At 38.3% G+C, this 19,028-nt stretch overlaps 1 protein-coding gene across 4 annotated transcripts in view; it reads left to right on the forward strand.

The window, feature by feature from the left end:
- LOC124787998 (kelch-like protein 28) overlaps positions 1-19,028 on the forward strand; it is a 224,062-nt gene that overhangs the window by 137,638 nt on the left and 67,396 nt on the right. For 2 of the 4 annotated variants that reach the window (XM_047255040.1, XM_047255038.1), the window contains exons 8-10: positions 4,033-4,144; positions 6,002-6,188; positions 16,531-16,779. In XM_047255040.1, coding sequence (XP_047110996.1) covers positions 4,033-4,144; positions 6,002-6,188; positions 16,531-16,779 — 548 coding nt within the window. Of the gene's footprint in view, positions 1-4,032; positions 4,145-6,001; positions 6,189-16,530; positions 16,780-16,888; positions 18,556-19,028 lie in introns of those variants that run through there. The other 2 variants (XM_047255037.1, XM_047255039.1) reach the window with 2 other exon arrangements.

Below are 19,028 nucleotides of genomic sequence, written 5' to 3' on the forward strand. Positions count from 1 at the left end.
ATCTCATTGTTCCCCACTAATTCAGTGTCCAAATTCTTTCGACAATGGTTCTTTTGGATGATTCTCTTAAACTTCAATGCACTCTTCATGATCCGAGATCCTGTCTGCTTCTGGGTATGCCTTAAAATCCAATATCTCATTCTGGAAACTCTGTATGACCATGATGTAATCCATCTGCAGTCTTCCTTTGTATTGTGATGGTTTCCCCCATCTTGATGTATGCTTTTACCTTATACCAGACAGAACCTCCACTTCTTCCAGCTGTTCTTCCGAAAAAGGTACTTTTACTATGAAGAAGAACAGGCTATCTACTCCAGACACAATCTGGTTTATTGGCCAGACTACAACTCAAACTCGATTTACAACTCGGATTACAGCTTAGTCATTTCACAAGAACATCTCGTCAGACTCTTCTCTTTTCTTTGTTGTACATTCTTAGGTCTGTGTTGACAAAAACTATGGAACTTTGCCAAGGAGGAGCTCCATGGCTTGAGAGCACAGCACTGCAGACTCTGAGTGACTACTTGCATTGACTAAAAATCATCAAAAGGTTGTCTTTCGCTGCTGCACAACACCCCAGGAGCACCTGAAACATAAAAATCCAACCCCAACACATCCAGGATTGCCTCAATACCTTCACTAACTAAAGCAATGTTGCATAAACTTAGCTAAATGCCAATTGTGAATGATTACTCAAGTATGCTAACTGCTAAGGATACAGATGTTTTGCAAGACCCCTAAATATTAACCACTGTATGTGTGCCCTTATAATATCCAGGTCTTTTCCAAGCATACATCCTTCTTTTATGATTGTTGAATAAGAAAAGCTATATTCTTCTGTTCCTTTCCATACCACTACATCCCAGTCCCCCATTATTATTAGATTATCATCTTGCATTACATTCTGAATTCATTGCGCAATACCATTATCAATTTTCCCTATGTCTTAATCTGCTTGAGGCATTGGCACTTATATCTAAATTATTGTTGTTAGCATTGGTCAGCTATCAGTTCTGATAGAAACAATCCTATCACCGAACAGTCCACTGTAACACTCTATGTCCTACCCTCCTATTCATAACTAGTCCTGCACTCAAGTTTGATTCCTCTGGAACAGCTGTTGGAAAATGAACTGGTTATAAATCTAAAAAAGACTATGTATGCAGTGTTTAAAAACAAGGAAAAGGCTGTAGACATGGATTTAGAGGTTGATGGAACAAGGCTGGAAGAAGTAGAATCTGCTAAATTCTTAGGTATTCTTGTGGATAATGAACTGAAATGGAAAAAACATACACTCCTGGAAATTGAAATAAGAACACCGTGAATTCATTGTCCCAGGAAGGGGAAACTTTATTGACACATTCCTGGGGTCAGATACATCACATGATCGCACTGACAGAACCACAGGCACATAGACACAGGCAACAGAGCATGCACAATGTCGGCACTAGTACAGTGTATATCCACCTTTCGCAGCAATGCAGGCTGCTATTCTCCTATGGAGACGATCGTAGAGATGCTGGATGTAGTCCTGTGGAACGGCTTGCCATGCCATTTCCACCTGGCGCCTCAGTTGGACCAGCGTTCGTGCTGGACGTGCAGACCGCGTGAGACGACGCTTCATCCAGTCCCAAACATGCTCAATGGGGGACAGATCCGGAGATCTTGCTGGCCAGGGTAGTTGACTTACACCTTCTAGAGCACGTTGGGTGGCACGGGATACATGCGGACGTGCATTGTCCTGTTGGAACAGCAAGTTCCCTTGCCGGTCTAGGAATGGTAGAACGATGGGTTCGATGACGGTTTGGATGTACCGTGCACTATTCAGTGTCCCCTCGACGATCACCAGTGGTGTACGGCCAGTGTAGGAGATCGCTCCCCACACCATGATGCCGGGTGTTGGCCCTGTGTGCCACGGTCGTATGCAGTCCTGATTGTGGCGCTCACCTGCACGGCGCCAAACACGCATACGACCATCATTGGCACCAAGGCAGAAGCGACTCTCATCGCTGAAGACGACACGTCTCCATTCGTCCCTCCATTCACGCCTGTCGCGACACCACTGGAGGCGGGCTGCACGATGTTGGGGCATGAGCGGAAGACGGCCTAACGGTGTGCGGGACCGTAGCCCAGCTTCATGGAGACGGTTGCGAATGGTCCTCGCCGATACCCCAGGAGCAACAGTGTCCCTAATTTGCTGGGAAGTGGCGGTGCGGTCCCCTACGGCACTGCGTAGGATCCTACGGTCTTGGCGTGCATCCGTGCGTCGCTGCGGTCCGGTCCCAGGTCGACGGGCACGTGCACCTTCCGCCGACCACTGGCGACAACATCGATGTACTGTGGAGACCTCACGCCCCACGTGTTGAGCAATTCGGCGTTACGTCCACCCGGCCTCCCACAAGCCCACTATACGCCCTCGCTCAAAGTCCGTCAACTGCACATAGGGTTCACGTCAACGCTGTCGCGGCATGCTACCAGTGTTAAAGACTGCGATGGAGCTCCGTATGCCACGGCAAACTGGCTGACACTGACGGCGGCGGTGCACAAATGCTGCGCAGCTAGCGCCATTCGACGGCCGACACCGCTGTTCCTGGTGTGTCCGCTGTGCCGTGCGTGTGATCATTGCTTGTACAGCCCTCTCGCAGTGTCCGGAGCAAGTATGGTGGGTCTGACACACCGGTGTCAATGTGTTCTTTTTTCCATTTCCAGGAGTGTATTAATAATGTCTGTAAGAAACTGAGCTCCGTCATATTCTTAATGATGCAGCTATCTCAGTATTCAGACAAGAACCTTCTGTGTACAGTGTATCATGGACTTTTCGATCCATACTTACAGTATGGAGTGACTGTGTGGGGAAACGCAAACAAACAAGAGACAAAACGAGTGTTCACATTACAAAAAAAAGCAATTAGGACCATTTTAAGAAGAAAGACCTCTGAAATGTGCAGAAACTGTTTAAAGAATTTAGGTATCTTAACTTTTTCATTGTTGTATATATACAAAACAATAATGTACATCACAAAAGGTAGTGAGGACTGGATTACAAATGCTAGTGTACACACCCACAATACAAGAAGGAAGAATGAAGTATGGAGCATACCCCACCAACTGGCAATGCTAGAAAAAAGGACCCCAGTACTCTGGTATCAGACTACTAAGAAGTCTGCCCAAAAACCTGCAAGATAGTGTACTTCACAATGACTTTCCAAAGAAATTTAAAGACTATCTCATTGAAAAAGAGTTTTACAGTGTTGCAGAATACTTATGTCATTAAATTTGTATATATTGTTATTCATTATCAGTGGTGTAAAAATGTAAGCTAAAGGTGTAGAAAAATAAGTGATAAAGAATGTTAATACTTTGACATGTCCTATATTACACGTACATTTACTGTACACAATGTAATCTTACAGGATCAAATAAAATTCAATTCAATTCAATTCAACAGTGACTGCAATATATTTCAAAAAGGAAAAGGAAGTCAGCTATCAGTTGCAAATCCAATCTGTATTTTATTGTAGATCTAGATTTCAGCTATTGAATAGCTATCCTCAGAGCATTTAAACTGAGTCCAGGAGACTTGATAAGTTTGTAACTACACATTACTATATGACTTTAACATGTACATAACCAGATTCTAACTGAGGCTGTTGTTTTCAGAGCAGTACAAGCAGTCATAGCTTGAAACATAATCACTCATCTTACAATCATTTGAAGAGTACAGATGTCAGTGTGCAATCCAAACCAAAACCTAAAGCCTGACTTTTCAAACAATATCTGTCTAGCTTTTATCTGAACCTTTTTTCACAAATATGTAAAAATTATGGGGTGATTAATTATGACTCTGATACATATTTCATAAAATAAAAAATGTAATAAATGTCTTTTCAAGTTACCAACTTACATCCAATGTTAAGCAATACTTTGCCTGTAATTTAAGACTAAATAAGTATTATGTAATCTCATAGGCAGACAGCCACAAAGAGAAGCTTCTCATTTTGTACTGAGGTATTTGTACTTTGCTATTTGCAGGTCTTTGACAATACTGTGAATAAATGGCAGCACCTTGAATCGATGAAAATTCGCCGTGGCTTTCACTCCTGTGTTTGTGTAGGGGGCATGGTATATGCTTTAGGAGGCATTGGTAAGTGTTGGTTTTATCTTTAATGTAACGTAAAAGGATCATGAAATCAGTACTACACAAACATTTGAAAATATTATAACACTGAGAAAAAATAGTCAAACTGAATCCAAACTTTTGAAATGAGATTGTAGAGCAGTGTAACAGCAGTAATTAATTAAAATTGTAGAGAGAGAGTGTATTTTTTGCCAAGCATTGTACTCTTGTGTGAATGGTGAGAGAAGTGCTAAATATAGCTCAGTGGACAAAAGGCCATCAAATGAAGTAGAAATAAGGCAGCAAGTACAAGTATTCCCACTTAATATCAAAAGATGAAACACTTGTATGTTTGTTTGTTCACACAAGGGAAAATGATTAGTTTTGGGGATGTGGTATGGAGATACTATGAAAATTTGGCTCATACATGGAAATTGGAATGTAACTACGGCATTGTGGCAGTGTTGCATGTACAGAACTAATGGTTGGAAGAGAGTATAAACAGCAATGTCCAGCTACTGAAACATGCAAATATGGCAGAATTATGGGCTCTGCCATCTTGTTTACAAGGCTGTAACAGACTAAACAGTTTCATTCGTAAAGTTGCCAATGGCCTTGTCACACTGGATACACTGGTTCTCATCCGATCACTCAAGTTAAGAAACACGAGGCTCAATTAGTACTTGAACGGGTACACTGAGTGCTGTTGACTCAGAGACACACAACTTGCCGAAGTGGTGACCAATTGAAAGACTTGCACCAGGCTGTTGAGCCATACAACATTATTATTATTATTATTATTATTATTATTATTATTATTGTCCATAATGGCAGCTCAGAACTGGAGAAATGTAAGTGTAACAACAGTGTGGCATTATTTATGTAGTCTAAAATAGAGGCATGCATTCCATTGCACTGAGCTCCATTGTTCAAAAACTAAAAGCATTTCAGACTGTAATGGGCTCTTAAACACCGTCACTGGTATGCTGAATGCCAAGATTTGAAGTATTTGCTTGAAACCCCGTATAGCTTCTTTGCTGTGATGGCTACTTACGTGTTGGAAACTATGATGGCAACTGCAGTCCACATCAGTGAATGGAATAATGGACAAACACCAATTGTGATGCCTTAGGGCACCTTCTGATACACCGTGCAATCTCGACTGCTACATACTGAGCAGAGCTTGGGCGGCAACCACATCAAGAAGGTTTTGATCTGAGTTCAGTTCCTTTCGTAGGCAACTCTGTATCCCATTTTTCAAATGATTACACGTGGTCATATATGGTGAGAAATGCACAAATGTTGTGCAAGGAAAAGCAGGTTGCCCTGCTTTGTTTTTTTATGTGTTCACCTGCCATGTTATCAAATATATCTGACATTGTTAGAATAGGAGAAAGTGATTGTAAGCAGATAATCAAATGTAAAATTATAAAAAATTTAAAAACTTTTAAAGCTTTCAAAATTTTCTGTATATTGTCTCAATCACAAATGTGACTGAGACAATATATAGAAAATTTTTGAAAGTTTTAAAAGGTTTTCTAGAAAGTTTTTAAAATTTTTATAATTTTACATTTTATTGTCATGTCATCTATTAAACATGTCAGGGATGTGATTGGTCAGTTGTTTGGTCAATACGAATCTTTGGGAATCATTGATAGCACTTTGTGAACTTAAGTTTCAGTAATCCTAATCATCTGTGTATTTTTATGCACCTAATCAGTTGTAAAAAACCACATAGGTCACATGTATATAATTCTTGGTGTAGCAATATTGATAAATGTTAGATATTACAGTATCTTTTTCTTTCCTCCAATGGAGTTCTTGAATAAAATGCCAATGGTTTTTGTGTCATTCATGTGCAAGTAAAGTAGCTTATTGCTTCAGGTGGAGATTCCCCAACCGCAGAAGGATGTATATCAAAAGTTGAGAGACTTGACATTTCACAAACTGCATGGTACTTTGTGGCTCCCATGGTGCAGGCACGTGCTCACTTTGGTTGTGTGGCAAGTGGTCAGTCCATTTATGTTGCTGGAGGCACTTCTGATGAGATATACCTCAGAAGCATTGAAAGGTATGAAGAATTTGTATTAAGTCCAAAAATAGGTTAGAAAGAAAATTTTTGTGTGTTAATAAACAGCTGGCTCCTAAATTACCAAATTTCTGATAAAAGAAATATGAATGATAGTATTTAATACTTGCTTTTACATTATCAGGAATAGTTTTATTTTTTTATATTTTTATCATCATTGTGATTAAAGGCTGTACAGCCTTCGCTTTATGGTGCTGTTATTTATTGGTAGAAGAGTTTCATATTTAAGAACACAAAACTAAAAATATTCCACTGTTATTTGTTTATTTTGTACGTAAGTTTGGAAAGCTGACATCAGGCAATGATTTTGTTAGCTGATGAGGGTTTTGTAAGATTGCTACAGGTAAAATGAGCATGGGGGTTTTAAGGCTGTGTACTATTTATTACATTCAAATTGCAATTATAAATAATACATCAAATAAAAGAACAACTTAAACAATTTTTTTGTGTACCTGTGCACACGCACATACAATATTTCCTGTATCTTTCATTAAAACATGCTAGTAGCAAAGATGGTGACCAGTGAACAGCTACCTTTTTGTGTTTTACAGTTAGCAAGGCCTGAATATGTTGTTACAGCAGAACATGCATTAGATTTTAAGTTCCATTGTAATCGTCCAAGTGACATTAACACCCGTAGATGATATCATCAATTTGAAGACACTGTCTGCCTTTGTAAAGGGAAGAGTGTATTATTTTTAACAGACAGTCACGGCAGAAAAATGACGAGACTATTCAAAGAAAACACGAAATACGACGCAACAGGTTTTGTGAAGCCAGGAGCAACAGCAAAAAACATTATTGGTGATGATTTACAAGACAAAATGTCGGGAAAAAATGACTATGTCATGTGTATAGTGGGTGCAAATGATGTTGCGAAAAATGAAGCAAATAACTGTCTCACTGAACTAAAGAAATTCCTGGAACGCAGTAAACAAAAAAATACGATAGTTGCAACATTACCACACAGATATGATCTAATGTATCACTCGTGTGTAAATAAAGAAATTCGTAAAACTAACATTAAAATAAAACAGATGTGTTCTTTGTTTGGAAAATGTAGCGTCCTTGATATAGGCAAATTGGACAGATGCCAGCATACCAAACACGGAATGCATCTAAATTATGAAGGAAAAAACTTTGTATGTAAAATGATAAAAGAAATCATTGCAAAAAGAGAGAGAGCGAACAGAAAAATTCCATGTACCGGTATGGGACCAGTCTCAGCAAAAGAAAAAGAAGCATCCTCAAAAGCAGCAGAATTGTCAGTGGCAGAACCAACAGCTAAAACAACATATTCAGCGGTAACTATTGCCCATCCTACATGCAACAGAAAACAAACTCAGCGTTTTTTATGGTGAGTAACATGAGAGATGAGGATTCAAAGTTGCGTGAAGCGTCTCTCTCATGTGTTCAATATGAGTTTTCCACACCCCAAGCAATACTATCAACTAATGTACTGAAAAAAACCACTCCTAGCAAACATCACGCAAATGCAGAGGTGAGAAAAAATCAAACTTTGTCTTTATTCCACCAAAATATATGTAGCCTCAAGAATAAAATAGACCAGTTGCTAATAAATTTAAAAGACGAGTGTGAAAGTGAGCCTGATATACTGTGTTTCTCAGAACATCATGTTATGAATGGGATCCACATGATACAGATTGAGAACTTTAGTTTAGCTACTCATTACTGTAGATCTTTTATGGAAAAAGGTGGTGTTGCAATATTTATAAAAAATAGTATAGTGTATAAATCCCTAGATTTAAGCAAATACTGTGATGAACAACATTTTGAGGTGTGTGGCATTGAGTTAACAGCAGAAAGTGCAACTGTTGTTCTGGCTGTTTACAGGGCACCTGCTGGAAATCTAAATGTATTTCTAAGACAAACTGAATCACTTCTGGCCCACCTATGTAGAAAAACTAAATCTATCATTGTTATGGGTGACTTCAATGTGGACCTTTTAACAGAAAATAGAAACAAGACAGATTTTGAACATTTAATGTACTGTTACAGTTTAGTACCAGTGGTGGACACTCCAACTAGAGTAACTGCCAGCTCTAGCACTTTAATAGATAATGTATTTGTAGATAAGGATATTTGCAATAATTTAACCATGAAAAATATTATAAATGGGCTCTCTGATCATGAAGGGCAATTCCTCACTCTAAACCAAATGAATGTACATAGAAAAGAAAATTTCATTTGGAAAACATTTAGGACTATAAACAGACACACCACTGAAACCTTTAATCAGCAATTACGGCTTGTGGACTGGTCTCCTGTATATGCTACAGTTGATGTTAATTCAAAATTTAATATATTTATCAATGAAGTTACAAGCCTTTTTGAAGAAGCATTTCCTAAAAAATCAGTGAGAGAAAACCTGTTCAAATCTGGAAACAAGCCTTGGATTACTAAAGGCATCAAAATCTCTTGTAAAACAAGAAGAGAACTATATGCTGCAGCCAGGAGTTCAAATGATAACAGTAGGTTTACACACTATAAAATCTACAATAAAGTTCTGAATAAGACAATTCAGGCAGCAAAGAACATGTGCTTGAAGGCAGAAATTGACAATTCGAGCAATAAAGTAAAAACTATCTGGAAATTTGTAAAGAAGGAAACAGGGAAAAATGCAGTTTGTAGTGAAAATATCCAAATCAAAAGTGAGGGTAATCTTGTTAGCGATCCAAAAACAGTTGCAGACACATTCAACTACAATTTTTTAACAGTAACAGAAAAAATAGGTTTACAAGGGTCCATGAAGCAAGCCATCAATCTTTTGAAAGCTAGAGTACCTGGTTTAGTGCAACACATGAAGGTAAAAATAGTCACTGTTCAAGAAATTGAAAGAGTTATTAAATCCCTGAAAAGTAAAAACTCTGCTGGAATTGACAACATTTCTAACAAAGTATTAAAATACTGCTCCAGCCATGTAAGTAAAGTCCTTTGCCACATTTTTGATGCGTCACTTAAGCAAGGAATAGTTCCTGAGAGGCTTAAGTATGCAGTTGTAAAACTGCTGTATAAGAAGGGGGATAAGACGGATACTACTAACTATAGGCCAATATCACTACTGACAAGCTTTTCAAAAGTTTTAGAGAAACTAATGCATGCCAGGATAGTTAAGCATCTCAGTGAACACAATAGCTTCAGCAAAAGCCAGTTTGGATTTCAGAAAGGTTTGTCAACAGAAGATACAATATTTGCATTTACTGGCAAACTCTTGGAATCTATCAACAAAAAACTGAAAGTGATTGGCATATTTTGTGACCTAACAAAAGCATTTGACTGTGTAAATCACCAAATTCTTTTACGAAAAGCTGCACATCTCGGTATAAGTGGCGCAGCAGGGAAATGGCTCGACTCATATCTGTCAAACAGAAAACAAAAAGTTGTAGTAGATAGTCAAGATGGTGTCCCAATACCTTCAGAATGGGGTACCATTACATGTGGAGTACCGCAGGGCTCAGTTCTGGGCCCCCTACTTTTTATTATATTTATAAATGATCTTCCTCTCTCTACGGAATATTGTAGATTCACCATTTTTGCGGATGACACTACACTACTTATTGATAATTCGGAAGATAAGCTTGAGGTAACGGCAAATAAGGTTTTAAATGAAACGGTGAACTGGTTCAACATTAATGGTCTTATTTTAAATTACTGTAAAACAAACTACATTCAGTTCCACAAAACATCCAAAGGTGAGGAAATATTTGTAAAGGTAGGTGAGCAGACAGTAACCAGGGTAGATTCCTCAAAATACCTAGGCTTGCATATTGATAGCAAACTGAATTGGTCCAACCACATCGTGGATCTGTGCAAAAGACTAAGTTCAGCAACATATGCATTGCGCATTGTTTCTTCTTATAGAAATATGGAAACCATGAAGTCAGCGTATTATGGTTACTTTCATGCAATTATGGCATTTGGAATTATATTTTGGGGAAATCAGCCACTGGCTAAAAAAGTACTGTGTGTACAAAAAAGAGCCATAAGGATCATATGTGGAGTCCATCCTAGAGCCACATGCAGGGATCTTTTTAAGAAGCTTGAAATACTTACATCCACTGCGCAATATATATTCTCATTGATGTGCTTCATAAGGAAAGAAAAATCCATCTTTAAGCTGAATAGTGCATATCACAGTCACAATACTAGAAGGAAACATGATATCCACTATGAACAGCCAAATCTAAGTATGGTGCAGAAAGGAGTCCATTTCAGTGGCTGTAAGATTTTTAATGCCCTCCCTTCAAGAATTAAGTGTTTGGTAGATGATGATCTCCTGTTTAAAAAAACCTTAAGGCAGTTCCTATTGCAAGGTTAATTTGATACATTAGAAGAGTTCCTGAACTACAGTGTTTAACATCTCTTGTGTTGTAAATTGCAAATGTATGCCCAAATTTGTATTTGTAATACCGAATATTTTTATTGTAAACATATATTTTGCAATATTTATTTCTCTGTAACACTTATTATTTTGTAATCTTTATCTCTCTCTAAAATGTATTTTTGTAGTGGGACCTAAGTTACTGTTTACTGTTTTTTGTTTTGTAATCTCTGTCTATTTCTAAAATGTATTTTTTTTGTAGTGGGACCTAAGTTACTGTTTACTGATTTTGTTTTGTTTTATGTATTACCATAAATTCTGGCCAAAAGCTTGTAAAATTGACACGTTCCATATCCTGTGATACTGTCACAACATGGATAACCGGAACAAAAGATAAATAAATAAATAAATAAAAAGTGTGAGATGACCTAGAGTGACTGAAGAACATGTTGAATGAGTGAGAGTCTTTATCGCATAGCCCCAAGACATCAGTTCAGAAGGCTAGTTGTGAATTAGAAATTCCAGTGACATCAGTATCGAGATTTTTAAGGAGATGCTTACAACTATGTCCTTACCATTTGTACTTGTTACAAGCTCTAAAGCATACATACTGTGGTTTGCATGCCAACTTTACAAACAAAATATAGCTGCATGACAATGAAGATTTTTTTGGATCTTGTCATCTTCAGTGATGAATCATCATAACCTAAGTGGAAATGTGAACTCACATTTACATTTCTTTCTGGAGGTCAGCAAAATTGCCACAAGTTGGTACAATTGCAATGAGAACTCCTAAATTGGATGTTTTTGTGCTGTATCCTGGCGGGAAGTTTATGAGCCTATCTTTTTTGGTGACGCAACAGTAACTGGTGTTTCTTACCTTGATGTGCTAGGACTACATCTCTTTCCTTGACTTGGAGAATCTGAACCACAGAATTTTATTTTACAGGAAGATGGTGTGCTGTCTCACTGGCATAACTCAGTATGCCACTTGTTAAATGACATTGTACCCGACCACTGGCTTGGCCACAATGGCCCGGAGGACAGAACTCATTTCATGTGGCCCTCATGTTCACCTGATCTGATGCTGTACTATTTTTACCTTTCAGGGTTCATAAAGGATCTTGTGTATGTGCCTCTGCTAACAGCTGATCTATCTGACTTAAGACACGGGATTAAAGCAGTTTTTGCAACAATTATTACAAACACACTGATGAAGGTTTGGAAGAACTTGCTTATTGGCTCAGTGTGTCCCATGTGATGGATGATACTCACATTGAGCACTTTTATGAAAAACTGTTCGACTTACTCTTCCATTTGATGTAATGCTCAGTTTAATTACAAGTTGGATGTAATAAATGGTACAATGCCTCAAAGCCCTGATATTAATTTTGAAAAACCCAATGCTATTAAAATAGTGATTTCTTTGTCTTTTCGTCTGATTTACAATGTAAACAGGGTGTTTAAAATGTGTTCAATATTTTGAGATGGTAATATCCACCAAAACAAGAAAAAAGGTCCAATAATTATGGACTCTAAAATGCATACCTTAAGAGCTATGAACGCTTTTTCATCTTGGAAACTGTGAAACAAATCTCTTCTACTGCAAGCTCTTTCCTTTCAATATTTTGGGAATAAGTAGTATACATGGGCTCTAATGTGCATGCATTAAGAACTATGAACATATGTCGACCTTTGCTCCTGTGAAAAACATCTTTTCTATTGCACAAGTGTTCATAGCTCTCAAGGTATACATTTAGAGCCTATGTTTATTGGATATTTTTTCCTTGTTTTGGTCCATACTACCTCCTCCCAAAATATGGAAAGAAAAATGTTTGCAGTAGAAGAGACATGTTACATGGTGTTGAAGATAAAGAAGTGCTCATAGCTCTTAAGTTATGCATTGTAGAGCCCATGTTTACTAGACTCTTATTTTGAAGGGTACTACCACTTCTCACAATATTCGACACTGAAAGCAAGGAACATGATGAGAGGTGTGTAGTCAAAGAATTGGTGGAGAACAAGGTTCAGGTGTTCCTCTTTTCATTAATGAGAGTGACAAGGGGGTTCCTATTTTGTGGCAGGCTATTGTGTGAGATAAGGCATGGTAGACAGTCTGCACAGGCCTCGGAGAGGTTTTCAGTCCACTGCAAAAAGATAACCACTCTTCAATGCAGATGTGATGTTCATATGTCACCTGAAATGAAGAATATCCTCCCTGCCATCTTTACCACTCCTCTTACAGTTTTGTTCCATTGACCAATAAACCTAAGCCATATTTTTGTTCATCCCTATATCACTTTTGCTCCCAGACATCTGTCCCATGGGTCTTATCTTTGTGAAAGTCCCAATACGAGACTGGATTCGAATTCTGGTTGATCACAAATTTTCAGCTTTCCACATTGATTTCAGTCAATTCCCACTTTCATCCAATGTCAGTAATTCCTTTGCATCATAATGAAGTTGATTTTAATCACAGCTTAACTGTCCATGCTATACTGATCAATTAGTCAAATAAGTGATAACCTAAAAACATAAAACTTTAAACTGCTCTGGATGTGTGTTCTGAATATATTTTATGGTTGTCATTGATTTCAGTGATTGGTCTCAATGGTGTAATCAAACAGTAAAGGGTAAACTTGCAGTCCTTGCACCAAGTGTTGAGTCTCTGCATGTGTTCTTGCATTCCACTAAAACTTTCCTAGATACATCATATCCATCTGCTAATAACATAATGCACTTTTTACCGTTGTTTATTGCTTTGTGGCTCTCATAGATAAGCAAAATAATCTTAGTTTCTAAATGTTTCTGCTTGTGGATTCCATGTCGTGTCCTACAAAGGGGACTTGCTGTCTCCAGAAAGGTTATAATATGTAAGAATAGTGTGTGTTCCATTTTTAAACAACACGTTGGTGTCGCTGATTTAGGCCTATACTGGAACACATTCACATTTGATCAGTGAATCTCCTTGAATATGTGCCATTTCTCCTGTGACCTACGATAAGCTTCTGTTAGTAGAGGAGCAAATTTTGCACCTAATCTCTACATAGTAATTTAAGTGCCCCTTCAAATAAAATAACTTTCCTCTTTATGGTGATTCCAACTGATTTTCTATTCTACCTTCTCTCATATCAATATCTAACAATGGAAAGTACATATTGGAATATCAACAATATTATATAAAGGATACTTTCCAATGCACCATAAAGATGAGTTGCAGACAGGAGTGATAAAAAGAATGTTACATATAAGCTTTCAGCCAAGCCTTCTTCAGAAAAGAGAAATGGACACACATTCACCCAAGCAAGCACATCTCACAACATGTGGTCACTACCTCTGGCCAATCTGACCAGACTGCAATAGAAATGCTTTGAAACTGCAATAGAAAGGCTTTGAATGGGAGCAACAATCCAGAGCGGGGTGAGAAAGAGGGAGGGACAACAGGATATGGGCGAGGGAAGAGAAACCATCACTGTCTAGTACAACATACAGGGACTAGAGGTGACAAGATAGGGCTGACAATACAGCTTCAGGAGGCTGTTGGGGAGAGAGATAGGAGGAGGAAAAACAGTGAGAGGAAAGGAGAAGAGCAAAGAAGGGGAAAAGACCAGTGGCTGTGCTGGCTGGGAGCAGCAGGTAATGAGGGTATGAGAGGTGAATAGTGAGGAGACGACAGGAACATGGGGCAGAAACAACTGGGTAGAGGATGTGAGGACAGTAGGTTACTGTAGGTTGAGGCCAGGATCTTTTTGGGACTGGAGAATGTGTTTTAAGAATAACTCCCATCTGCTAAGTTCAGAGAAGCTGGTGGCAGAGGAGATGCAGATGGCCCGGGTTCTGAAGCAGCCCTTAAAATCAAGTATGTTATTTACAGCTGCATGTTAAGGCACAGGGTGATCCACTTTGCTCTTGGCCATAGTTTGGTGATGACCATTCATCCTGTTGGGCAGCTGATTTGTAGTCATACCAATATAAAAATCTGAACAATGACTGCAGCAGAGCTGGTGTATAACATTGCTGCTTTCATAGGTAGTTCAGCCTCTGATGCAGCAGGATAAGCCAGTAACAGGACTGGAATAGGAAGTCCTGAGTGGACTGGGCAGGTCTTGCACCTCGGTCTTCCACAGGAATATGATTGAGTGGATTGGGCAGGTCTTGCACCTGGGTCTTCCACAGGAATATGATCTTGGGGTAGAATGTCCCTAATTTCAGGGTATGATGATAGTGGGCCACCCTGCGGCACAACATACAGCTGTACATAACATACTTGACTTAAATGGCTGCTTCACAACTCGGGCCATCTGGATCCCCCCCCTCGACCATCAGCTTTTCTAAACTGTGCAGATCCTTACAACACATTCTCCGCTTCTGAAATCACTCCAACCTCAACCTATGGTAACCTACTATCCCCACTTCCTCCACCCAACTGTTTCTGCCCCCTCTGTCCTGTCACCTCCTCATATTTTCCTCTACTCATCCTCATTGAGTGCTGCTCTCTGCCGGCTCATCCACTGGTCTTTTCCCATTCACTGCTACTATTCTCTCCACTCCCTGCTTTTTCCCCCTCCTCGCCCTCCCCCCATAGCCTCCTGATGCTGTGCCTGTCAGCCCTATCCTACCACCCCTTGTTCCTGCATGCTTCGCCAGGCAGTGCTGGTTCCTCTTTCTCCACCCATACCCTGCAATCCTACTCCTTTCCCTGTCCTGCTCTGGACTGGTACTTCGTTCAGTGTGTTTTTGTTGCAGTCTGGCTAAGTGGCTGGAGGTAGTGGCCTTGTGTGTGTGGCATGTGCTTCCTTGCATGAATGTGTGTGCATTTCTCTTTTCTGAAAGATGCGTGGCCAAAAGCTTATATGTAACATCATTTCATTGTGCCTGCCTGCAACTCAATGTGTCGTCTCTATGTTGAGTAGCAATCTATCCATTTCATAATATTGGTAAACTCAGTGTCTGTCATTTCAACATTCATGTGATGATTGAAAGGAGGAACCATAGTATGCTCTTCGACAAGGGAACAATTTCAGGAAAAAAGAATTAGGATTTTCACCATCTGTGTGTCCTACTCCATTTTGGTGCCAGTATGATCAATGAGTGACAGTACAGCTGATTTTGATCAGTTTATTGACTTTAGATAATAACAAAAAAATCATACATTTTTTAAAATCAGTTGATAGTATTTTACTTTAAAGTTCACTGAATGTGTCTCAGATTGTCCTTACATTCATTTTAAGCCTGTCAGATTTTATTTAACAAAAGGTATTTAGATATATTTAATAACCACACATATATATTCACATGAAAAGGCATCAGTAATCATTTTCTGTACCTTTTTAGGATTGTGATGAATTAAATGCTACATAGAAACATATAGCTCCGCAATGCAAAATGCGCTGTTGAACCATGTTTCACTGTAATTTCACTTTCAGCATCACTATTACAAGTTCTTTGACCCAAACATCAAGTGTGGCATCATATACACCTAAAAACCATAAGCTCACTATGTGTCTGAATATAAAACAGATGGTGCTACAACATGGGCATGATCCGTTAACTGCCTTATTATTATCTCCAGTCATCCTATCCTTTCTACTACTCTCTTCGTTTCAGTATTTCAGTCTCTCTACCTCCCCCCCTCTCCCTCCCCCCTCTCTCCCTCCCCCGTCTCTCCCTCCCCCCTGCTCCCCTGCTCCTCTCTCCCCCATACACACACCTGTGTGACTACCCTGGCCCAACAAACTGCAGTGCCAGCAAAATGCAGTTAGCCAGAATAGTGTTGCAATAAGGTGTACAAATATGTGTGCATGTAGCTCTGAAAGAAGATTCATCCAAAAAGCTACCAAAGTTCTCAGTCTCGTTTATAGGTCAATTGGAACTTAACCCCTTGACTCTTTGGTGATTTATTACCTTCATTCCATAAATTTTTTGTAGTCAATAAGATGCATTTACAATATTATTTTGATGTTAAGTATTTTATGATTTCAGGTATGACACATCAACAGACACATGGTGTGTCCTGAAGCCAATGCAAATACCCCGAGCGTATTTTGGAATAACAGTTTTCCACAATCGAATTTATTGTGTGGGTGGCAGTGATAGTGTGCATGAACTCAATACAGTAGAGAAATATAATCCAAGCACTGACATGTGGCACTGTGTTATTTCCATGAATGTCAAACGTGTGTCACCATCTGCTGTAACAGTATATATTCCAACATTTCCTGGTGAGCTGCCGTAAGTACTAATGTATATATGTATGGATCATACTGGCACTACTCTTGATAATGAGATGATGTGAAAGAAAATGTTGTGTGCCATGTTCTTCTTTTTCCTTAAAAAAAAGAGGAGAAGAAGAAGGAAAAGAAATAAATCTAAAAAATTCCCAAGTATTACTACTCAGATGACTTCCATGAATCAGACTAAAGAGAAATGAGGAAACCAGGAATTATATGTGATTATTAATCTGTGAGTGTTAGTGCAGCATTGGATAAGGAAGAAGTAACATGGTACATTGGAAAAAGCTTATACAGAGCCAGAGGAGAGCAAGGACTTCAAAGTGAAGAGAAATGTAAGCATGACTATTAAAGAAGAATGGAAGTTAATTAAGAGAAAGGAAAGTTACAATACTACATTTATGAACTTTTCCTAACAGTTAGATAATTTCTTTGTCAATAATTCACTTAACTGAAACTTGGAGGTGGTTAAATGCTTGTCTGACAATAAGTAGGTCTACTACCCTGTCTTTTTTCTTGTGCCATCACTAAAGTAAGAACTATCTTAAAATGAATGAGACAAAACTATTCCTTCTAAAATTCTGAGATGCAGGATGATGATGGGCAGTGAAAAGAAAGTTTCCATATAATTTTCAGACAGAATGCTTGTAAAGGGGAAATGGTTTTATTTAGTACCAGCGTCCCATGTATTAGCTATCACAATGTGTTCTTCTTGTCAGAATTCTGATATTCTTAGAAACAGCTATTTAAAAATTTAACAGTTTTAGTTGCATCAGCTCATTTACATCTTTATTACATGTATGTGTAATCTATTACTCTTCATTTATTTGTCAGGACTAATAATATGCCTATTGGTATGAACAGCATAGATATTAGCTGTGTGAAAGCTTTAGCTTTGTTAAAATTATGTAAACAGATGTGCTGCAAATAGAAACAAATGATGGGATGCTACTTTATAAATCTAGAAATCAAGCCACAAATGGTACTGAAGAAGACAGAGAAGAAATACATATTTGATGTGGGACTGGGTACAAGATATCCATCTGCCAAATGAGGCCAGTGATAAATCCTGAACCTTTGTAACCAAAGGTTCCTTACAAAGAAAACATGGAAACTGGTGGAAAGTTAAATGTGTAAAAAGGAAATAAGGTGTAGCAGAGCAACTCATTACCTTAGATCAGATAACACTTGTAAAATGTACTACAATTTACCTGACATGTTGTGACTTTGTTTCTAATACACTAATTTTGTTGTTTGCCTTCTCATTGCCTCTTGCAAGCATACGTTTCTCTGGACCCGTGCTACAAAGATGCAGTAACAAGCATCTGGAACCCAAAAATGTAGGAAATCAAATAATTAATATAGATATTTTTTCTGTTGCAGTTCAAAGTGTCTTTCCCACCCACACCTTAAATAAAAAAGAAAAACTATTTAATTTCCAGTGAACAATACATATTATTAGCTGCTTCATTCTACTGTAGTTTGTGTTGCCAATGAGTGTGATTCTTCAGTTATTTTGAGATATTATTTACAAAAACTTAACTGTTACAAGTGATTAGCTTTAAGTTCTATTTTTTTAAAAAAACTCAAGATGACAAAAAATATTGCAGAATTCAAGTAGCTGTATGCCACATGTAACTTTGTCAGTAATCAGTTGTTGCTAATGACTACTTACATTAACTTCTTCAAGCACATTGCTTTCATTCTACTGATTATCATACACATGTTCCATGTAAGTTATTCCAGTGTAAATTTTGGAAAATAAATGAACTACAGTGATCGGTCACAGAGTATTATTTTCTGTTTGCCAACTGAAAGCTGCCTTACTCATTGTGGTCACATATTTGTGTGTTGAGTTCATTCTTACTTATGTAGAACTGGAACGAGGAAAAAAACTGAAAGAATGACAATTTCAATGCATAGATATTTTATTACGGTCAGTTAGCTATGACATATGCAAGATCTAACTTTGCATCATAAATAAATTCTACCTACAAGAAAGTTGGCCAATAATATAATTTAGTTGTGTGTTTATAGATGAGGAGACTTTTTTAGTTGATGGTGATTAATTGTTATCATCACTCACACAGTAAAATGGAAAATTAGGGACTGTTGTTGTTGTTGTTGTTCTTGTTGTTGCTGTCTTGAGACGAAAGATTGGTTTGATGCAGCTATCCATGATAGTCTATCCTGTGCAAGCATCTTCATCTCTGCATAACTACCACAACCTACAACCATCTGAATCTTGGT

The sequence above is a fragment of the Schistocerca piceifrons genome, chromosome 3 (assembly GCF_021461385.2).
Source record: "Schistocerca piceifrons isolate TAMUIC-IGC-003096 chromosome 3, iqSchPice1.1, whole genome shotgun sequence".
NCBI classification, from domain to species: Eukaryota; Metazoa; Arthropoda; class Insecta; order Orthoptera; family Acrididae; genus Schistocerca; species Schistocerca piceifrons.